Source organism: Mobula birostris, chromosome 5, assembly GCF_030028105.1.
Source record: "Mobula birostris isolate sMobBir1 chromosome 5, sMobBir1.hap1, whole genome shotgun sequence".
Classification (NCBI taxonomy): Eukaryota; Metazoa; Chordata; class Chondrichthyes; order Myliobatiformes; family Myliobatidae; genus Mobula; species Mobula birostris.
The window spans coordinates 117,321,781-117,346,318 of NC_092374.1; the positions used below are offsets into that span (position 1 = coordinate 117,321,781).

Below are 24,538 nucleotides of genomic sequence, written 5' to 3' on the forward strand. Positions count from 1 at the left end.
AAAAGCATTGGGTAAATGTTTAATGTTGTTGTTGCTGTATATCTGCCTCACGAGTGTTAATACTGTTAAGTTCACCTTCAACCAGCTTCAAATGATCTAATTGCTCACTTCCAAACCACTCTCAGGAAATGATTATACCTACACCAGACTATCTCCTTTCAGATGCCTCACATCTATTCAAGATTGCTTATACTTATTTGTCAGTGCACAAGTGTAAAGGAGAACAAATGTTTGTTACTCCAGGCCTAATGCAGCACAAAAAATACAACAAACATAAAGAACACAATGAATATAAATAAGTAAGATTATCTATATGCACAGACTGATTTTATGTACGTACATAAAGTGACTCTACATACAGGAATATCTGTACATAAGGTGCCTCTGACAGGAAATGATGAAGCAGTGCTATACGTATTGAAACTTCTCTCAAATTTAACAATTGAACTTGCATCTACCAATTCCACTGTCAGCTCAATCTACACTTGTACTATCCTTTGAGTGAAGGCCTCTCTTAAAAATTTTACCTTTCAACTTAAACCTATGATCTCTATTTCTGGTCTCACCCAACTTTTGGGGAAGAAACCTACAAGCATTCATTCTATCTGTACTCCCCATAATTATGAAAAAAATATCAATAACTAAGGCTGAAAAACTGTAATTTCCAGTACTCATAACTTTTAAGGGAATTCCATTGTTTTATGGAACCTAACTTCCTACAAGTTTTACAACAAAAGTCTATCTTCCTTCATTGCAGTTTCAAAATAATATTTGTAGATGTTCTTTCTGTTATAAATATAATTCTCTGTATTTACATTATCTTCCAATCTATTACAAATTAACTGGGGTTCTCACTCATTATCAAACAAAAATTCAGCAATATCACCTTCGTCAGAAAATATACTGAAGTTTTTCATTTGCATTTATTTGAATGAATTCATAAATAGCTTACTGCAATTGGATTCATCAGAGCCATCTGCACAGTCATGATCCTTGTCACAGACCCATTCTTCAGGAATGCATCTCTTGGTAACAGCACACTGGTATTGATTTGGAGAACATGTAACTTCAGCTAGGGGAAAAGTTAGAAACCTTTTGTCAAAACATTATGAAAAAAATAAATCTGTTGGATTTCATCCCGAACACAGATATTCAAACTTGAACACAATTCTGGACATATCTAGATTTATTAAAGTACTCATTCTGGTTGAAAAAATATTAAATTGAATTAAAACAATCCACCATTTAGAAAATTTATGAATAGTCCAAGGTCGGTGGTCAACTTGCAATTCTGAATAACTAGTTCAGAGTGAGCTCAATGATAAGTAATATACAGGTCAATAGCCTTCTTTGGATCATGCATTATGAAACAATTCTTAATCAACTTCAAATATAAATAATTTCTTCAGCACTTTCCATGTTATGCTCATAACTGAAAAATTGGCTGTTTGTAGTTTGTCGGTCTTTGTGTGCAGTTTTTCATTGATTCCATTCTATGCCTTTATTCTACTGCGAATGCTCACAAGAAAATGGAATCTCAGGACAGTATATAGTGACAGATACGTACTTTGAAAATAAATTTACTTTGAAGTTACTAAGTGTGAAGAATATTTAGAAAAGAGGGTTAAAATGCTGGCATAAGACTTGAATAGAGAGCTTTAAAGGATTGACATGGATCATAATAATTCATTTACTAAACTGAGAAACCTTATTCTTCAGATCTACCAAAACAGGCATTGCTTAGTGTTTTGCAACACAAATAAACATCCTGAATTCAAATATTAAAAATTATTACTCATTGAAAAACAGTGAATACATTCAAATGAAAATAATTCTGCATTTTATATCAGCAAATATTTTACAGTATATTAATTTCTACTATGCAGTTACAATTGTATTATCCATCAATCCCCAACCTTAGAACTTAGAAAAACTGTAAAATTTATCAACTATTATATAAAAGTCAATTAAACCCCAACATAATAGGACTGATTAAAATCTAGACCATAAGACTATAAGTTATAGGAGCAGAATTACGCCATTTGGCCCAGCGAGCCTGCTCCACTATTTCATCATGGTTGATCCATTTTCCCTCTCAACCCCAATCTCTTGCCTTCTTCCTGTATCCTTTCATACTGTGACTAATCAATAATCTACCAATCTCTGCATTAAATATACCAAATGACTTTGCCTCCACAGCTGTCTGTGGCAACAAATGCCATAGATTCACCACTTTCTGGCTAAAAAAAATCTTCCTCATTCTAAAAATTCTACCTGACGCTGCTTTCCATCTGCCACTTCTTTGCCTATTCTCCTAAGTTCCATCTGAGCCTCTTTACTTCCTCAAAAGAACCTGCCCCTCCACCTATATTCATATTGTCCACAAACTTGGCCACAAAGCCATCAAATCTGTCATCCAAATGTTGCAAAAACAAAGGAGCTGGTTGTGGACTACAGGAGGAATGGAGACAGGCTAACCCTTATTGACATCAATGGATTTGGGGTTGAGAGGGTGAACAGCTTTAAGTTCCTTGGCATCCACATCACCAAGGACCGCACGTGATCTGTACACACCAGCTGCGTGGTGAAAAATGCACAACAGTGCCACTTTCACCTCAGACGGTTGAGGAAGTTTGGTATGGGCCCCAAAATCCTAAGAACTTTCTACAGGGGCACAATTGAGAGCATTCTGACTGGCTACATTACTGCCTGGTATGGGAACTGTACCTCTCTCAATTGCCGGACTCTGCAGAGAGTGGTGCGGATAGCCCAGCGCATCTGTAGTTGTGAACTTCCCATGATTCAGGATATTTACAAGGACAGGTGTGTAAAAAGGGCCTGTAGGATCATTGGGGCCCAAGTCACCCCAACCACAATCTATTCCAGCTGCTACCACCCGGGAAGCGATACCGTAGCATAAAAGCCAGGACCAACAGGGTCCGGGACAGCTTCTTCCACCAGGCCATCAGACTGATGAGCTCGCACTGATTTGAGTGTACTTTAAATTACACTGACTGTTCTATTTATTATAAATAACTATGATTGAACATTGCATAGTTAGATGGAGATGTAATGTAAAGATTTTTACTCCTCATGTATGTGAAGGATGTAAGAAATAAAGTCAATTCAATTCAATTCAACTCATTGACAGATAACGTAAAAAGTATTCACCTCTGTCACTGATGAAAATGTAAGGGGATGGCACTGTACTTTTCATACAATTTAATTTTCCAGAAGTTTGTCAGATTCATATAAAGGAATTCCCTTCCCTTCTATGGTCAAGAGCCATGGAAGAGGGACTTTCATTGCTGTCCTTTGGTTAAACATTCATTCAGCTAGTTCCCTTTTCCATAGGACCATAAGAGATAGGAGCAGAATTAGGCAGTTCAGCCTGTCGAGTATGCTCCGTCATTCCATCATGGCTGATTTAGATACCCATTGTTAATTACATTATAGGTAGATAGTATACAGTAGCTGAACAAAATAATATTCTTTCAATCATTAGACACACCTTCAAAGAAAGATCAATACTGAATAAGTAAACTCTGAGATATTCTGCAGCTGCAGTTAGAGAAGAGCACTGGGAATCATTAAAATTTATTGCAGGGACCATTGGAATCGTAACTAAAAATGCTGGAAAAAATCAGCAGCTCAGGCCACAGCAATGGGAAGAATATCATGCCAGAGACCCTTTGTCAGAAGTGAAAGGGAGACAAAAGAAACTGATAAAGCAGAAGGGAAAGTGGGGAAGGGGAATGTCTCAGATAACGTGAAAGCAGGTTGACCATGGGATTAAGTTTTAAAGTTATCTGGTCCGTGAGTGGATGGGAGCAGTTAGAATATGAGAACATAAACTAAAGAACATAGAAAGATATAGAAGACGTGAATTGCAGTGTATGAGGATATACATGTCAGCTTGTCTGTCTTATCCACTTCCTCTCCCTCTACTCTCACACTCTCTCCTTCATGGAAACATAGAAAATGTACAGCACAATACATGCCCTTCGGCCCACAAAGCTGTGCCAAACATGTCCCTACCTTAGAACCACCTAGGCTTTACCCATAGCCCTCTATTTTTCTAAGCCTCATGTAGCCATCCAAGAGTCTCTTAAAAGACCCTATCGTTTCCGCCTCCACCACCACCGCCGGCAGCCCATTCTACGCACTCACCACTCTCTGCGTAAAAAACTTACCCCTGATATTTCCTCTGTACCTACTTCCAAACACCTTAAAACTATGACCCCTCATGCTAGCCATTTCAGCCCTGGGAAGAAGCCTCTGACTATCCACACAATCAAAGCCTCTCATTATCTTGTACACATCTATCAAGTCACCTCTCATCCTCCGTTACTCCAAGGAGAAAAGGCCGAGTTCACTCAACCTATTCTCATAAGGCATGCTCCCCAATCCAGGCAAAATCTTTGTAAATCTCCTTTGTACCCTTTCTATGGTTTCCACAACAGAACAAGGATAGAATTCCTCTGGTTCTCACCTCTCATTCCAATATTCAACATGTCATTCTCTGCAACATCTGCTGCCTTTAAAGAGATTCCATCACCAGATGTGCCTTCTCTCTCCCTCACTTTCAACATTTTACAAGGATCATTCCATTTGGGAGACTCTGTTCCTTTTACCTTTTCCCTTCCCACCATCTCCAGTCCCAAGCAGAGTGATCTGGTGAAACAGTAACTTACTTGAACTTCTTCCAATCTACTGCATTTGGTGTTCAACAATGTGGCCTCTTTTAGATGGGAGCAGCTGAACACAAATTGGGTGATCGCTTTCCACATCACCCGTGTTCAGACCACAGGCTAAGCCTGAGGCTCCTGATACCTGCATTGTAATTCCTCATCCCACTCCCAATCTGACCCTTTAATTGGTAGCCTCCTGTACTGTCACAGTGAACCCCAGTGCATGTTTCAGCAGCTCAACATCCATTTGGGCATATTGCAAACTTCTGGACTCAATATTGATGCCTAAAACTAACAGATAACTTGATTTCTCAATCTGTATCAGTCATCAATCTGTGATAAGAGCTCTGTTTCTTTTTCCTTCTGAGAGAAGAGAACACATCCAGCTTGACCTGCTGTGGCCGTCTCCCTGCTCTGCATTTCACAACTCCGACATACCTTTCTGGGCTTTTTTTTCTGTGTATATGCTCATTCTCTAACTAGTCCCATTACTCATTGCACTCTGTATGCAATGGGCATCCGGAGTTCCCAGTTACATGCCATTTCAATTCCACTTCACATTTTCACACTAATTTGTCCATCCTCGGCCTTCTTCACAAGGTGGAGAAAAAATACATTATATTCTGCGTTGGTAGCCAATAATCCAGCGGCATAAATATTGAATTTTCTAATTTCAGGTCACCCTCACCTCATTTTCCCTTCCCCTTTCTCCTGGTCTTGCTCCAATCTTCCTCTGGTCCTCCCATTTTTTTTTAACCCCTTTCCTATACCTCAAGCCACATCATCCAATGTCCTCCCCTCTGCCTCATGGCTACCCGCACATTTCAGCAAATGGTGCTGTACACCCTATATCTTATCTCATCCTTATTCTATCTGCCTTTCACCTCTTCCCGGCCTTTCATTTATCACCTTCCTTATCAGATTACAGCACAGGAGGCCTTTATGTTCCTGCTCATCACCACCCAGCAGTTCTCTCCTCACTCCAGGATAGAACTGCCTCTTTGTCTTTATCTGCTTTCAGCTATCATTCATCCACTTCTGTCTCCCAACCTTCAGCATTCTCCCACTTCTACCTTGCTCGACCTGTCCATTGTTCTTCACCCACTCCTCAGTTCTCCAATCACATCTGGCTCCTGTCTCACCACTATCCCTCTTCTCTTTATACCCCGGCTACCTACCCTCTTCACTCTCAGTCCTGATAGAGTTTCACCTCAAAACATCAACATTTCCTTATCCCCCCCCCACACACAGATGCTCCTCAGCCCTCAGAGTTGCTTCTGCAGATTGCTTGTTCCTTCACTAGTATTTTTTTTATATAGAAGATACTTTATACTCAAGTCATTAATTTTAAAACTTACGGCAATCACTTTCATCCTCTCCATCCCCACAGTTATCTTGTCCATTGCATCTGAAGATGACAGGAATGCATCGCTTCCTCTGTGAGCACTTAAACTGGCTTGGAAGACAAACATGTGTCTCTAAAGAATTAAGAATAAATCTAATGTACTCGGTAATTGTAATCAATTTCATGCAAAGAACATACAAATATTTTGAATGTTTAGTTTAAACAATTCAGGTATAGTACTGACCACAGTTTGCTTCATCCGAATTGTCCCCACAGTCATTTTCGCCATCACAGATGAAAGCAGGTTTAGTGCATATTCCAGTACCACATTGAAATTGACCTGGCCTGCATTTAAATTCAGCTGGGAAGTTCAAAGGAGTATAACTTACAGAAAGAAGGATTTATGGTTAATCAGAGACACATACAGAATTAATACTCTGAAAACACAGCATATGCAGAAAAGAGTTGCAACTAATTTATTTCATCCACTTAATTAATACTAGTGTTGCGGATGGTTCATAAATGGAATACTATGTTGTCATTTATTTACTTGGGTGGTGGGTGGAGATGTATCTCCACCAAAGGAGGTGTAAGACACTCCTTCTTTCTGCTAGCCTGTAGGTCACCTTTCAACAAGGTATAGTACCCACTTAATTCCCCCCCCCCCCCATATCAGGCTCACATGAAGCCATGGGAACAGGTGGTGGATGGTCATATGAAAAGCTGGTGCATATCACAAACCCTAGTTACGCAACCACTAAAGCCAGGCAGTTGGTATCTGGAGAGTATTAATGATGGTTGGGGTCACCCATCTTGCAAAGGCACTGCCAGAAGAAGACAATGGCAAACCAGTTCCGGAGAAAAGTTTGCCCAGAACAATCATGGTCATTGACATGATCATTACATGACACATAATAAAGGTGACGATTTTGTGGCATTGCCAGGTGAGTGGCTGCGTCACATTTCCTGGGTTCAATACAGACCTTACATCTGCATACAGTTTGTATGTGCCCCCAGTGAATGCATGGGTTCCCTCCAGGTGTTTCAGTTTCCTCCCACGTCTCAAAGAATGTGAGTTGGTAGGATAATTGGCCATTGTAATCGTGGATAATTGGTAGGATAATTGGCCATTGTAATTGTTCAGTTGGGTGGGAGAATATTGAAAGAATTGAGGCAATTGATGAGGATATGGGGAGAATAAAAAAATGGAATCTATGATTGTTATATATAGTTGGTCAATAATTGCAGAATAGCTAGGCCTGTTCTGCACACTATGTTTCTCAATGCTGCAGTCATTTTTATTAATAAACATGCCAAAGTATTGATTATTTTGTTATAATTGCATATAAGCAGCAATGAAATGCAGTATATTTCCAGGCAAATGCTCTTTTAGCAAATATACTTTTTGATATACTTTGAACAGTGGAAAAGATTAAGAGTGGAAGAAAGAAAATTGTCAACAAAATAATTAAAAAATACTCACGACAATCTTCAGGCTCATCTGATCCATCTCCACAGTCATCTTCTGTATCACATTTCCACCAGAATGGAATACATTTATCATTGTTACAGACAAACTGTTGAGAGAGTATCATGAAAATGTTATATAATTAGAAAAGATAGATTACATATTTACAGCTTACATAGCAAAAATATAGAACGTAAGCCATTGTTAAAATATCCTTTGCTTATGAATATCTATTCTTATAGAATTTTCAAGCTCGTTAAAACATGCTATTGATCGGCATAAGGTTTTCTTGGCACAGTGCAGAGTATTTGAGGAGCATAAATTCAAAATGCTTATGTGTACTTTGCTTCTCTTATTCTTTTCTGTTGGGCCTATAGACAGTCAATCATGTAGCTCATGGCTTTGAGCATGATGGTTGCCTATAGGCAAGTCAACCACCTGGAGGATAATCCTCCTCTCTGAAGTTGGATAGCAAGTGTAGATTGGCTAATTAACAGTGGACAGCAAAGTCTGTTCTGTTCTTAGTTCAAGTTCACAAAAAGAACAAAGGATGGCAATCAGGAAAGAGAACATTGATGTATTTTTTTTCATCAGGAGTTTGTGATCAATTAAGATGCCATTATTATTTCTCCTGCATACATATTCCTCTTTACATCCATAAATAATCTTAGATGACTAAAGTAAGCGGTTAATCTTAATAGTTAATGAACTTTAGAGATAATTCCGTAGTCTGAATATTAAAACCCACGTTTGTTTCTGCTTCTCTTTCTTTCCCAGTTAGAATCTCAGCCCCCAGTTTAAGTGCTTTTCAAGTACTGGGCTTAGTACCTGATGCAGAAGCTGCAGGAAGCTTTTGCCTGTGATACCAGTTAAGCCTTGCATTGTATTCAATTCCATGCACTATTAAGCTACAGAAACTAGGATGTGGCTGCAGGCCTTGATTTATAAAAAACTGCAAGCAACAAGTCTGTTTATTTTCTTTGAATTTTATTTTATGTTTTAATTGTAAATAAAGTATTTTAAGTGGATTTATTTTCTGTTTTTAAACTATTTAGAACTGTCCAAAGGATTGTATTCTCTGGAGTGCCAGAGGCTGAGGGGAGATCTAATAGGGGTTCACAAGATTATGAGAGATTATGAGAGTAGACAGGGAGCATCTTTTTCCCAGGGTAGACAGGTCTAATACCAGAAGGCATGCATTGAAGGTGAGTAGCATAAATTCAAACGGGATGTAAGGCTTAAGGTTTTTACTCAGAGAGTGGTGGATGCCTGGAATGTACTGCCTGATATGGTGATAGAGGCAAATATATTCGAGGCTTTTAAGAGACATTTAGATAGGCACATGAATATGATAAAATTGAAAGGGTATGGACATTATATAGGTAGGAGGGATTAGTTTTTGTTTCTTTTTATTTACTTTTTAGTTGGACCTCTAATAGAAGAGCTTCTTCCTGTGCTGGACTGTTCTATGTTTCATGTTCAACAGTTAAGCGTTTGACAACGGCAAGCTGCCAGAAGGCCAACAGGATTGTTGGTGGGGTGGGCCTTTTGTACATGTTAGCTCAGGTTTAGTTTGTGTTCAGAGTTCACTGTGCATGAGTGCAGAATCAAGACTATGAAGTTGATCAATCCCACAGCGCTACAGAAAAAAATGTGGCCATGTGAAAAACGTAAGGACTGAGTATAGACAGCAGATCAGATTGAGGATAATCTGACCCCATCATTATGCTATCATGCCCCAGAATATAATGTACTTAGAACATTTTACTTTGATTTAAATTCCATCATATTTTGAGCTGATTCTGTGAGGTATTTACAATTTATACCCATAAGGAACAGCATTTCAATATTGGAAAGAGTCCTATTCAACAGTATGGGCAGAAATCCCAGGTAGCCTAGAAATGAAGTCCATCTTTCTAAAATATACATATAAATGGAAATAAAAAAGACACTTAGAAACAAGAGAAAATCTGCAGATACTGGAAGTCCAAGCAACACCCACAAAATGCTGGAGGAACTCAACAGGCCAGGCAGCATCTATGGAAAAGAGTGTAGTTGACGTTTCAGGCCGAGACCCTTTACAGGACTGGAGAAAAGCATTTAGATTTATTAAATCAGATGGCCAATAATGGCTGATTGATTGTATTGCCATGTAGTCTCTGTGCACAGAACTTTTAAGGTGGCTAACCAGGTTGTTACAAAAGCAGAATATATAGTAAGTGAGACTAATATATTTACAGTACTGTGCAAAAGTCATAGGTGCATGTAATATATATAGAGAGAGAGAGAGAGAGAGAGAGAGAGAGAAAGGAAGGTGGGAGATGGTGACCCACCACCTCGAGGGGGTCTTTATCATAAGCGGGCCGAAACTCCTGAAGATAAGTGGCAGATCAACTGATGATCCCACTGGTGAAAGGACAGGACAGTTAACATCTTAGTCCAAGTGTATTTTCAATTCTAGCTATGGTGCCTAAGACTTTTGCACAGTACTGTATTTGTTAACGTGGAGTGGAGCATGAGTTTGTAAATCTGGTGGGAGCAACGAATTTTGGGAATGGAGAGGGTGGAGTGCCATGGGAGGGGTGTAGGATAGATGGCAGGGAAGAAATGCCAGGGACTGAGGGTGGCACAGGTGAAGACTCACCCAACCGTAAGACATCAGGCAAGGGCATTTGATTCCAAACATTTGAGTTATTGATCATTACAGAATGTCTCTCTGGTGCTTCCCACTCTCTCCTCTCTCCCTTCTCCTCTTCCCAACCATAATTCCCCTCTCCCTGCTCCCTCCCCATTCACAGCCCACAATATTGACGCATATCAGAATCAGGTTAATCACCACTCACATATGTCACGAAATTTGTTTTTTTTTTTTGTGGCAGTAATAGGGTCCAATACATAAGATTACTACAGTGTTGTGTAAAAGTCTTAGGCACCCTAGCTATATATATGCCCAAGATTTTTGTACAGTACTGTATATGCCCTGTATTTATAGATGGAACCGATCAAATTCATTCAATACCTGGCTTGCAGTGCAATTGGAAAGACAAGTCTTGCCATCAGCAGCCAGATAGAAATTTGTGGGACAGGCACATTTGTATCCTCCTCCTGGAGACAGCAGACAAAGGTTGCTACAACCACCATTGAATATTTTGCACGGGTGATCTGGAACTGAAACAAAAGATAACAGGCGTGGTATAAGACAAAAGGAAGATTCTAATCTGCAGAACTATACATTTCAATGCATTGTTGAAGAAACGCAAAAGTAAAATGATCAGTTTGCAGAAAAGATTCTCAAGAACATTAACTGGACTGGATGGCTTCAGTTATAAAGAATGATTAGGTACATTGTACCTGTTTTCCCTCTGGGGTTGCAGTCACAGTCTTTTTCTCAGGATAGAAGACTCTAGAACTAGACGGCATGGGTTAAAGTTGAGAAGGGAAGAATTTAAAATGGAAACTCAGAGCCAAGTTTTTCACATGGAGGAGGGTGGGTATATGAAATGAGGTGCCAGACAAGGTGCAGTAGTAGAGGCAGGTAGGGATATGACATTAAAAAAATTTGGTCAGGTACATGGATAGGGAAGATATAAAGAGGTATAGGTTAAACTTGGGCAAATAGGCTAAGCATAGATAGGCATCTTGGTCAGCATCTACAAGATAGGCCAAAGGCCTGTTTCTGTCCTGTCTAACTCCACGAGTCAATCATTCTGATAAGTACTTCAAACTTCTATAAAACTCAGAGAGTTTAACCCTTATGCATGACTGGCTGGGGGTCTGTTACACTATGAGATTGGATAGGCTAGGATTGTTTTCTTTGGAGTAAAGGAGGCTGAGAGGTAACCTTACGTGTTTAATAGAATTGGTCCATGGCATAAAAAAAGGTTGGGAACCCCTGCATTACATGTATTTATACATCATGAGGGCCATGGATAATGCTGATTATCTAGGTCACTCCCTTTTTCCAAGGATAGGGAAGTCTACAACTAGAGGCCATAGGATTAAGGTGAGGGATGAAAAATTAAAGGGACTTGAAATCCAAGTAGAAGTTTTGGATACCAAGGGTATATGAAATAAGCTGCCAGAAGAAGTCGTAGAGACAGGTAAAATTTGATTAAAAGACATTTGGCAGGTACATAGACAGGAGAGATTAAGGCAACTAGATGAACATGGATGACTTGGGCTGTAAAGACTGTTTTCATTCTGGTTAACACAGTGACTATGACTAACTCTCTGGCAGGCAGAAGTTAGCCAGCAAAAGAAAATGGTGCACTTCCTCTGGAAGGACAAACTGGAGAAAGAATGAACAATTTCATGGGATGAAATATGTCAACAAGGATGAGCAACATTGGAATCTTAGCGACTTCACGCTGTGTAATGAATGAATTTCTCATGATCTGTCAGGTCACAGTACTTTGAAACCAACAAACTGCCATCAGCAAACCTGCCAGAGGATCTCTACTTCAATCTTTATAAAACCCTACCCATATCCACAAAGGAAATAATCAATCCCCTTTGGAGAGTTCAATGGCAAGTTTGGAAAGGACACAATCATCCTTCAGCATGTGACCATGTCGGAGGAAGTTGGAAAAGCTGACTCCAAGTCAATTCTCCTCCTGATAAAATGTTTGGACCAGATTTTCAGCACCCTGATTTGCTAAATCAACATGCATTAGCACTTCAATCCAGATACTATCTTGGATTAAATTATATCATCATTTGTGCAAGACACTGCAATAGTGTCCACATCATGGCAGGTATAAACACTACTTGGGCTGATCACCGTTTTATCCACTGTTACCTCAAGCAATGAGAGCCCAAACAATTGCTGGAAACTACTGCTCCATAGGAAACTGAAAACAAGCTCTCAAAGAACCTACAAAGATACCTCTCCTTAGATATCTTCAGATACATCCTAATATAGATTTTTACAGTAACAACCCCTAAGAAAATAAAACAATTGGAATGTGCTGATTCCCAAAGTGAACCTATTTGTTTCAAGTCGAAGTCCAAAAACCTGCTTCTACATTCCTCACCAATAAGCTATCTTTATACTATGAGCAAAACTAGCAAACCCTTCTCCAAAGCCATAGAAAAAAAAAAATTGCCCTAAAACCAGTCACTGAAAGATTCCATTAAATCTTGCTCCCCTGTCAGTAAATACTCAACACAACAGCACTGCTTTCTGTCCAGAAGATCATTTGCAGAAATGAACCCTGCTTGCTCCAGGACGGACTGAAGTTTGTCCTGTGTGCATTTCGCCTTTTGAACACTTCTTCTCCTACTCCGTCTAAGAGTAAATGAAGTCTCATCCTAATACTCTTATTATTTTTATGTTTGCCTACAGATATACTCCTTTGAATTCTCTAATCTTATTCAGAATTTCATGGAATTTCTTACAAATACCAGATTTTAAAAAATATATATTGTATTTTAAGAATATAGTAAGTTCCTGTGAACAGCCAGAAACAGTTATTTGGTAAGGACAAGATGGCTTAAAATCGGGAACTCATGATGTTTTCAAAGCTTGCAATTTTGTCTCTGCTTTGTATGTGAATATCACACATCTTTGAAATCCTGAAATAATAACAGTAAGTGAGTCACCTGTATAAAGGTTGCTGTTGTCAAGCGTGGGTGAATGCCAAGTATACACATCACGCTGTTTATTAAACGTGAACCATAAAGTCATTGTTCTAAAATTCAGGTGAAATCAGTCAAAATAAAGTGTTTGATTCAAAACCTGGATAATGTTAGGCTATCACACTCTACAAAGATCCCGTTCATTCGGTGGGATTGGGGTTATTACAAGTGATGTAACCCCTGTAGGTTAATTAAATTATGATTAGCTAACTGAAGGCACTTTGTGGTGTCAATGTGCTGAGTTTGTTGAATGCTAATATATAGCTCAAAGTATGTAGTTTGAAATATTATGTACATCATACTTATCTTTTAACCTCAATGATAATATTACCTACTTGCAATTTCATTGCTTCTAAATAAAATGATTCCCAAATCATAATTATAAAATCTGTCAATTAAATGAATCACTTGCAATAACTTGAAAACATATAGCATGTCATCAGCAATTACCATCAGGTTGCCTGTGAGGATGATACACCTGGATATCCATTATCTGATGCCATGAGCTGATCAGTGAAATCTTGTTCAAGCCTGTGGTTTTGTGAGCACGGCTGACTGACTTAGTTTTCCAATCTGTCCAGTAGATGTAGTCTTCAAATAATGTCACCGCTAATACGTGTGAGATATCTTGATTATGAACTGTAATCGGACATAGTTATATTAATGCACTACATTGGGAGATAGCTAGATGCAACATTTCATATTGTAAAGACATTGGGTGCAATGTACACACATTTTCTTTTGAATTAACAGTTATGGCAACATCCAAGTTTCCCAGGGTTTCCCTTAATTCAAATTTATTTATTTACTTACATACAGTGCAAAGGAAGTCCTTCTGGCTCTTCGAGCTGTGCCACCTAGCGATCCCCTGATTTAATCCTAGCCTAATTATGGGACAATTTACAATGACCAATTAGCCTACCAAGCGGTAAGTCTTTGGACTGAGAGAGGAAACCAGAGAACCAGGAGGAAACCCATGCGGTCACAGGGAGAACATACAACTTTCTTACAGGCAGCAGAAGGAATTGAACCTGGGTCACCAGTTCTGTAAAGTGCTGTGCTAACTACTACAACACTGTGACGCCCCAAGTGGAAATATAATACACAGAACAAAACACAGAACTTTGTGGTTTGAGGTTTTATTTGGTCCGATAGTGATTGCAAGAGGTAATATTGCGATTCTTCAAAACGAAATAACAAAATCATCTAAAACTCATATACTTGGAACTGAAATCCTATTATACCCACCAAGACACTCATTTTATAATTAGATTAAATGGATGGCCTTAATGTACAGAGTGCACACAGTGGAAATCAAATTTGTTCATGTTCCCTTCATTTTAAGAACACTGTTTTATCTTAGAAGTAGTTTCACATAACACTAACAGATACTTAACTAAATGGGAATTCTAATTCAGAAGAAAGCATTGACCATCAGTATCAAACCCAATTCCATTCACACTCAATTCTTGTACAGATGTACACCTATGAGAAATCTCAGCACAATCTGGCAGAACTCCTGTTTATTTGTAGAGGGACCCAGAGACCCATTAAAGCAGTCTGACCGAATTCTGCTAATTCAGCACAGATTCAAAACATCAGCTGGAGGTCTTCCATTAAGTAGGGTTCAGTACCACACAAATGTTGCATTTACCATTAATCTATCAGGGAAAAAGCAAAACTGGTGTATTTATTTCATTTCATTGATGACAACTGAGGGAATAATGTTGAACAAAAACTATTTTGCATTTAATCTCCTTCCCTCTCTGGACCTCAATTGAATAACTTTGTTCTGTCAGACACTAATGTGGGGGTTGGGGGTATGATGCTACTGTCGCTGTTTTTGTTTTGCAAGGGAGGGGGTTGGAGTTTTGATGCTATTGTCGCGGTTTTTGTTTTGCAAGAAACGGGGGTTGGGGGTATGATGTTATTGTCTCTGTTCTTTTGTGAGGGAATGGCGTTGGGGGTTTGGGGTTTGAAAGTTTTCAAAGTTTCTCTTGTTTATTTTCCTTTTTGTGTGGGGATGGGGTTGATGTGTTTTTTCTGTATTTCATGGCCATCCGGAGAAGATGAATCTCAGAGTTGTATTGTGCATGCATACTTTGACAAGAAAATGAACCTTTGAACTTTCAATGTTTGGTATGTTTTTATATATGACTTCTGATTATCAAAAGGAATGAAAAAAAATCAACTTTTGAGCCCATAAGGAAGTCATGTAATTATTGATAACAGGCAAAATTCTGGCTATAAAGTTAAAGATCTAAATCATTCAATCACTTTAAGAACCAATCTTGAAAATTTCTTTAATGGGGATACAAAATTGACAATGTCATCTTATTTTTGATGTAACACCTTTAGCAATCAATCATTGAACTCAGATAAATTTTAATTCCACTTTGTAATATAAAGAAATCAAGCCACAAGCACTCATTCAAATCTGACAATTTGATTCCTTATAAGAACCTGCTGTTAAAAATCCATAAATTGGAAGCATAGTAGGAATCTATAAAATACAAAATATATTTTACTTTGATTTTGCTGACTATCCTTTGTGAATTCCTGCAAAATGCCATTGATTCTGCATTTTCGCTGCACACATGGTGTATTTTACAGCCATGATAACATTCTGTCAATCATCACAAATAAATAATGACAAATTCCAATTGACAAAAGATTTAAAGTGCTGCAAAAATGTAATACACGCATGGACATGTTCGACGAGATAGTCAGCTAATCTTTAGGGGTATATACATTTATTAGAATTTTCAAACCAATCTTCCTTTTTAAGATTATGATGAATCTATGGTATATTTTCAGTACATTATAAAAATCTGCACCAGGAGCCAGAAGATTCAATTTTTACAGTATCAGTGACATTTTTTAAATGGCAACTATATATAGTCAAGAAAAATGGTTCTATTCAACACATTATACTCAAGAATGATAGAGTATGAGTTTGTTCCTACAATCTACAATGTGGTAATTCTCCATTTCTGACAGAGTCAACAAGGGCTTAGTGAGCTTTCTCCCATGAAATGAGGACAAAAATATTACAAGTCAGCTCAATTGATTTTTTTTTCTTTGAAAAAATAGTTTTTAAAATCTAGAATCAAAATTTAATACAGGAGCTCAAAATCAGAATTTTTATTGAAATTATTTCCTGTAGTTCAGCACAAAACACTTAAGCTTAACTGCAAAAAAAGGAAAAGAAAATAATTCATTGCTAATTTCTGAGCTGAAACTTTTTCATAAACTTCACTCACAATTCTTTCACATTTCTCTTTGGTTTTGCACTGCTCTAACATCAGAAAATGGTATGAAAGAGTCAAGAGGCAAAATCTAACATGACTTATCGTCCAATGGTGGACATGAAAGGCAAAAAAGGAGGCCATGGACCATTATGTTGGAAATAGAATGGGAATCAGAATTAAAGTGTTTCGCCACTGGAAGTTTGGTTTTTGGTGGATGGAGTGGAAGTGCTCGATGAAGCAGTCCCCCAATTTACTATGAATTTCACCAATATAGATCGGGTGCACCAGACACAATAGATGACCACAGCATATTCACAGGTGAAGCGTTACCTCTCCTGGAGAACTGTTTGGGGCCCTGAATGGAGGTGAGTGAAGAGGTGAATATGCAGGTATAGCACTTTGTCTGCTTCAGGGATAAATATCAGTAGGGAGATGGGGGGTGGGGATGAATGTATGAAAGGACAAGTGAACTTTAAACAAGTTTGGATGTTAAATATTTGGGTTTGGTCGAAATATCAAGGGCTTGGTGGTTAGGTAACACTGACTATGGTTAAAATACTTCTGGGGAATACGTTGCACTTGTAGCTGGTGTCATTAGCTTAGATATTTGAGAGATCACAGCATGCAAAGGACATATTTCTCTATTTAAAAATTTTAACAGGGAATTATATTTTAACAATCCTACATAAAATCTGAATCTAGTATGGGCAAACTTCAAAAATAAAGGTTTTTAAATATAGTATTGAGTATAGCAGTTTAGATATTATGTTGCAGTTATACAAGTCATTGCCGAAGCTACATATGGAGTACTGTGCAGTTTTAGTCACGCTGTTATAGGAAAGATGTGGTTAAAATGGAAAGAGTGCAGAAAAAACTTACAAGGTTAGTGCCAGGACTAGCACACCAAAGTTATAGGGAGAGTTTAGCCAGGCCAGGTCTTTATATCTAAGAATGTAGCAGAATGAGGGGTGATGTCATATAAACATTTAAAATTACAAGGATCATAGATAGTGGAAGGTGACAGTACTTTCCCCAGAGTAGGGGAGATCAAAACTGTGGGCATAGATAGAGTGAGAGGGGGAAAGATTTAAAAGGGATGCAAGGAGCAACATTTTCATGCAGAGGTTGGTAAGTGTAAGGAATGAGCTCCCAGAGGAAGTGGTTGAGACAGGTTCAAGAATATTATTTGAGAAGCATTTGGATAGATACAAGGATGGGAGGGTGCTGAAGGGAATATGGGCCTAAGGCTCAGGAAATTGGGACTATCCAGGACAACAGGGTCGCAATGGACTAATTGAGCCAAAGAGCCTGGATCCATGCTGTATGACTTTATGTTTCTCAAAAATTACATTGCAAAATAATTCAAAATGGGAAAAAAATAGCCTTACCTACCTCTATGTCTATTGGATCCATCCAGGTCAGCAAACTCTATGTACCCTTGTTGGTCATCGGCCCAATACAGCCTGTTGTTCACATAATCCAGACACAGACCACTTGGCTTCATGATTTTTGCGTTTATGACAATGCTTTGATTAGTTCCATCCATTCCAGCACGACCAATATGTGGATTTTCACCATGATCGGTCCAATATAAGTACCTGAACAAAAATAATTATTTAAAAACCTGTTACAGAGCTCAATTTCAAATGTTAAAACAGTAACTATAGGAAATATTTCACACTTCAAAGATAATCTTCAATTGTTCTCTGTGTTAACTGACTTTCTGAAAGGCAACTTTACTCTGAATAGTTATAATTTGGAGCATTCTACCTCATGGGTTATTGAAAATGAATATCAGGATGCTGAATAACATGTTTCTGCACTACAAATTTCAATACAATTCTGTTCCTGCTGAAAAATCATAAGGGCTAAACTTAACCCTTCCCTCCTTCACTTTACATGTTTAACGTTGGTATCTGATCCAGTGAATATTTTTAGAATTTTCACCTTTTATATTAATCTTCTAAATCTGAAATATTTCAGTAGGCTAACTTTTAACTCAGGCACTACTTTTTCCAAAACAAAAAATCCTATTGGTAGTATTTGTAGCCAAAGATAAAGTAACGTAATTCAGGGAAGAGATCTTGCTGTCAAAGCAAGGAAAATGGCACAATGATTAAATAATTATTTACACATTACTGGAACTCATGAATGAAGTAATGTTAAAATATTAAAAGTAAACTAACTGTACTATAAAGTAATTATAGCTTGGTACATTTTAATGGAGTGTATCAAAAGGCAGCTTATTTTGGCCCATTCTACATGCAATCTTTCTGTTCAACATTATGAGGGGTTGCACTTCAAGAGAATGTTCCATATCACGATTTTGCATAATGAGAAACTGTCATCTGTGTATGTATCATGTGATAAGAGATGGAGAAAGGTGATTTTTCCACTTCTTTTTCAGTCTAACATCTGAGATAGGTATATTATTGGAGAGGATCACAAAGGGAAAATACACAAACATCTGAAATGACAAGGGTTGGCTAGAGGTAAGTAGTCAGCATGGTTTTGTCCTTTGGAGATCATGTTTTATGAGCACGTTTGAGTTGTTTGATGAGGTGACTAAGAAAGCTGATGAAAGCAGAGCAGTACACATGATTTATAAGGACTTCAAGTAAGGCCTTTGATAATGTTCCATTTGTTAGATTGCATGGAATCCAGGGAGAGCTGGCTAATTAAAGACACAATTGATTTGATAGAAAGCAGATATGATTGTTTTTTGGACTGGATGCCTGTGACTAGTGGTGTGCCTCAGGGTTCAGTGCTGGGCCCATTATTGTTTGGAAGAGGTACAGTCGACGTTTCGGGCCGAGACCTTTCGTCAGGCCTGACGAAGGGCCTCGGCCCGAAACGCCGACTGTACCTCTTCCTAGAGATGCTGCCTGGCCTGCTGCGTTCACCAGCAACTTTGATGTGTGTTGCTTGAATTTCCAGCATCTGCAGAATTCCTCGTGTTTCCATTATTGTTTGTCACCTCTATCACTGATTTGGCTAAGAATGTACAGGGCATGGTTAGTAAGTTTGCAGAAGATAGTGAAAATGAGTGGTATAATGGACAACAAAGAAGGTTATCAAAACTTGCAGGGGATCTTGATCAGCTGAGCAAGTAGCCAGATGATTGGCAAATGGGGTTTAGTTCAGTTAAGGTGCTGCATTCTGTGAAGTCATATCCAGTTAGGTCTTTCACAGTGAACAGTAGGAGCTTGTGGAGTGTTGTAGAACAGAAGAACCTTGGATTACAAGTACATACTGAAGTCACAGGTATATAGGTAGACAGGGTGATGCCTCTTCCCCAGGGCACCACTGCTCAGTACAAGAGGACATGGCTTTAAGGTAAGGGATGGGAAGTTCAAGGGGGATATTAGAGGAAGTCTTTTACTCAGAGAATGGTTGGTGCGTGGAATACACTGCCTGAGTCAGTGTGGAGGCCAATACACTAGTGAAATTTAACAGACTACTAGACAGGTATATGGAGGAATTCAAGGAGGGGGATTATATGGGAGGCAGGGTTTAAGGGTCGGCACAACATTGTGGGCCAAAGGGCTGTACTGTGTTGTACTGTTCTATGTTCTATATGTTTGATAAAAAAAGACTTTTGGCATGCTGGCATTTATAAGTCAAAGTATCAAGTATAAAAGTTGAGAGATTATAGTGCAGTTCCACAGGACATTGGTGAAGATGCAGTTGGAGTATTGTGTTCAGTTTTGGTCGCACTACTGCAGGATAGGTTATTAAACTGGAAGGAGTTCAGAGAAGATTAACAAGGATGTTGCCAGGACTTGAAGGACGTTGTTATAGGGAGAGGATGGACTGACTATGACTTCATTCTTTACAGCGTAGGAGACTAAGAGGTGATCTTACAGAGACGTATAAAGTCATGAAGGGCAAAGATAAAGTGAATGCATTTAACCTCTTTCCCAACACTGGGCAGACAAGAACTAAAGGGCGTAGGTTTAAGGTAAAAGGGGAAAGATTTAGTAGGAACTTGAGGGACAACTTTTTTTACACAAAGGACTATATCTACGTGGAATAACCTGGCGAAGGGATTGGCTGAGACGTACAAGAACAAATTTTAAAAGTCAGTTGTTCAGCTACATGGATTAGAAAGGTTTAGAACATCATGGGTCAAATGTTGGCCAATAGGACAAGCTTGGATGGGACCATGGTCTGCATGGCCAGTTAGGCCAAAAAGCCTATTTCCATGTTGTATATCTTGATGACTCTATGACGTAAACCATAAGAGTGACTTTTGATTCCATTTCCCAGACATTTTGGTAGTGATTTATGTATTCTGTAAGAGAAAACTTTTGTTTTCTGAAATCCCATATGGCGGGGGGTACCTGCACATACAGTTCCAATTCACTACTCCATCCCCAAAATCTGCAAACTATAGTTCAGCTCTTCCTGATCAGTTCCATGAATTTGCATGCATTAGAGCAGAAAAGGAACCAAACTCTACTGGCGAGGTAGAGTTTTAAGCCTGACAGTGACTTTGGAATTAGACAATAGACAATAGGTGCAGGAGTCGGCCATTTGGCCCTTCAAGCCAGCACTGCCATTCACTGTGATCATGGCTGATCATCCACAATCAGTACCCTGTTCCTGCCTTCTCCCCATATTCCTTGACTCCACTACCTTTAAGAGCTCTATCTAACTCTTTCTTGAAAGAATCCAGAGAATTGGCCTCCACTGCCTTCTGAGGCAGAACATTCCACAGATCCACAACCCTCTGTGTGAAAAAGTCTTTCCTCAACTCCGTTCTAAATGGTCTACCCCTTATTCTTAAACTGTAGCCTCTGGTTCTGGACTCCCCCAACATCTGGAACATGTTTCCTGCCTCTAGCATGTCCAATCCCTTAATAATCTTCAAAGTTGCTGGTGAACGCAGCAGGCCAGGCAGCATCTCTAAGAAGTGGCCTGAAACGTCGACTGTATCTCTTCCTAGAGATGCTGCCTGGCCTGCTGCGTTCACTAGCAACTTTGATGTGTGTTGCTTGAATTTCCAGCATCTGCAGAATTCCTGTTGTTTGTGCCCTTAATAATCTTATATGTTTCAATCAGATCCCCTCTCATCCTTATAAATTCCAGTGTATATAAGCCCAGTCGCTCCAATCTTTCAACATATGACATTCCCACCATCCCTGAACTTAACCCAGTGAACTCCCTCCATAGCAAGAATGTCCTTCCTCAAACTTGGAGACCAAAACTGCACACAATACTCCAGGTGGGGTCTCACCAGAGCCTTGTACAACTGCAGAAGGACCTCTTTTCTCCTATACTCAACGCCCCTTGTTATGAAGGCCAACATGCCATTGGCTTTCTTCACTGCCTGCTGTATCCGTATGCTTACTTTCAGTGACTGATGAACAAGGACACCCAGATCTCGTTGTACTTCCCCTTTTCCTAACTTGATACCATTCAGATAGTAATCTGCCTTCCTGTTCTTGCCACCAAAGTGGATAACCTCACATTTATCCACATTAAACTGCATCTGCCATGCATCTGCCCACTCACTCAACCTGTCCAAGTCACCCTGCATTTTCATAACATCCTCCTCACATTTCACACTGCCACCCAGCTTTGTGTCATCTGCAAATTTGCTAATGTTACTTTTAATCCCTTTATCTAAATCATTAATGTATATTGTAAATAGCTGCGGTCCCAGCACCGAGCCTTGTGGTTCCCCACTAGTCACTGCCTGCCATTCTGAAAAGGACCCGTTAATCCCTACTCTTTGCTTCCTGACTGCCAACCAATGTTCTATCCATGTCAGTACCCTACCCCCAATACCATGTGCTCTAATTTTGCCCACTAACCCCCTATATGGGACCTTATCAAAGGCTTTCTGAAAGTCCAGGTACACTACATCCACTGGCTTTCCCATGTCCATTTTCATAGTTACATCCTCAAAAAATTCCAGAAGATTAGTCAAGCATGATGTGTCATAATTTCATCTTTTATAATTGACTCCAGCATCTTTCCCACCTCTGATGTCAGACTAACTGGTCTATAATTGTCTGTTTTCTCTCTCCCTCCTTTCTTAAAAAGTGGGACAACATTAGCAACCCTCCAATCCACAGGAACTGATCCTGAATCTATGGAACATTGGAAAATGATTACTAACGCGTCCACGATTTCTAGGGCCATCTCCTTAAGAACCCTGGGATGCAGGCCATCAGGCCCTGGGGATTTATCAGCCTTCAGTCCCATCAGTTTGCCCAACACCATTTTCTGCCTAATGCGAATTTCTTCAGTTCCTCCGTTACCCTAGGTCCTCTGGCCACTATTACATCTGGGAGGTTGTTTGTGTCTTCCCTAGTGAAGACAGATCCAAAGTACCTGTTCAGCTCGTATGCTATTTCCTTGTTCTCCATAAGAATTTCACCTGTTTCTGTCTTCAAGGGCCCAACTTCGTTCTTAACTAATTTTTTCCTCTTCACATACCTATAGAATTCCCATATTATAGAATAAATGCCGAAATACCAAACTGAATTTCACTCATAAGTTAATGATGGTGAAAGTCTATAACTTCTGTCATTACACCCAGAGATTAAAATCAGAGTTATATAACACAACTGCAAAGAAACAGACCCTTCAGCACATTTAGTCCATGCCAAACTATTAATCTGCCATTAAACCCCTAAAATGCTAAAGCCATTTTTAAGGAGGTTTTGTTTCATTATGTAGTTAGCATTAGCCAATATTTTTGGATAAGAATGAAAATTAAAGGTATATTAGTTCATAATTAGATATAGCTCAGACAATATGAGTACAAATTTTGATTATATTTTATGTTGCTCCTAATATTATGGTCATACCCAATGCGAGGATCGATCACTAGATGCTTCAAAGTCTTAAGGCCTGTATTCACAAGGACTGTCTGATAAAGTCCATTAAGTTTAGAGACTTGAATTGTCAGTTTGCTTTTGTCACACCAGTAGAGATTCTTGCCAATCCAATCAACTGCCAATCCTTCTGGAATGGCTTGTCCTGTATGTTGGACCACCTGGGAAAAAATAAAATGAAGTAATAATATTCACCAAAGACATTTCATGCCTGAAGGAACAAGCACACAGAAGTAAAACAGCAGACCACAATCACCAATCCAATAAGGATCTATAGTCTCAGACAGGATTTTGATTAAATATAAACTGATTCTAATCTAGATGAACAAATTAGAACAAAGGTAAATTTTTAGTTGTGCACCCAGAGCAGCCAAAGTGTTGTGTTTCAGCACATTTCTATTGATTTGTTCTTAATATTCAAGTTTTCCTTTTTACACAAACGTGCAGAGTGGTAATAGTTTGCAAGTTAGCATAAGGTAGTGTAGATTTGAAAACAGAATGTTACGGACATGCAGGTATTACATTTTTGATTATGTTGTTTATTATTCATAATTTTTTTTTGATAAAAGTAATTTAATCTCTTCCATATACCTGAGTAAATCAGCAATTTGAAGAGCCTGATATAGAACATAGAACAGGCAGTATAGGAACAGACCCTTCATCTCATGTCTGCAGTGATCAGGATGCCAGTGTAACTGAATCCATCTTCTTGAACATGGTCCATGTCCTTCTATTAGCTGTCTGTCCACATATCTGTCTAAACTCCTCTGAAACATTATCATATCTATTTCTACCAATTCCCCAGGCAGCAATTTTCAGGCATGTACCACACTTTGTAAGAAAAACTGAGATGCCTCACCCATCTCCTTTAACTTTTCACCCTCTTATCTTGAACAAAATTTGACATTTCCACAGTGGGAAAAAGAAATACTTTGCCGATCTATCCTATCTATGCCTCTTCTAATTTTGCAAACTTCTTTCATACAAGTATTCTATCAACTTCTAGGCATATAGATGTACTTTAAGATTCCATAGAGAGATACATTACTTTGATATAGCTTCACAAACTTGGGCATTTGTCTTCAAGCTGACATAAATATCCAGGGAAGTTAAAGTAATAGGATTGTTGAGAAACTTAGGAAATCTTTTTTACTGTGAAAGCTGTAATAATCTGGAACTCACTAAAAGGTTGTGGGGCATTATAACAGTAATTCACTTGTTATATTCAATAGTTGTGGGATATTTATGCACCATCTAGACAAGACTGCGAATTACACAGCTGGCAATAATGAAGTTCC

At 38.8% G+C, this 24,538-nt stretch overlaps 1 protein-coding gene across 1 annotated transcript in view; it reads right to left on the reverse strand.

Annotated features, from left to right (window-relative positions):
• The window catches only part of LOC140197951 (low-density lipoprotein receptor-related protein 1-like), a 2,495,129-nt gene that overhangs the window by 192,438 nt on the left and 2,278,153 nt on the right, over positions 1–24,538 (reverse strand). Inside the window, exons 60-67 of the mRNA XM_072258609.1 lie at positions 23,214–23,401; positions 17,785–17,990; positions 13,592–13,780; positions 10,524–10,672; positions 7,520–7,613; positions 6,281–6,397; positions 6,050–6,169; positions 953–1,072 (exon numbers count right to left, since the gene is read on the reverse strand). Of these exons, the coding sequence (XP_072114710.1) occupies positions 953–1,072; positions 6,050–6,169; positions 6,281–6,397; positions 7,520–7,613; positions 10,524–10,672; positions 13,592–13,780; positions 17,785–17,990; positions 23,214–23,401 (1,183 nt within the window). The remainder of the gene's footprint in view (positions 1–952; positions 1,073–6,049; positions 6,170–6,280; positions 6,398–7,519; positions 7,614–10,523; positions 10,673–13,591; positions 13,781–17,784; positions 17,991–23,213; positions 23,402–24,538) is intronic.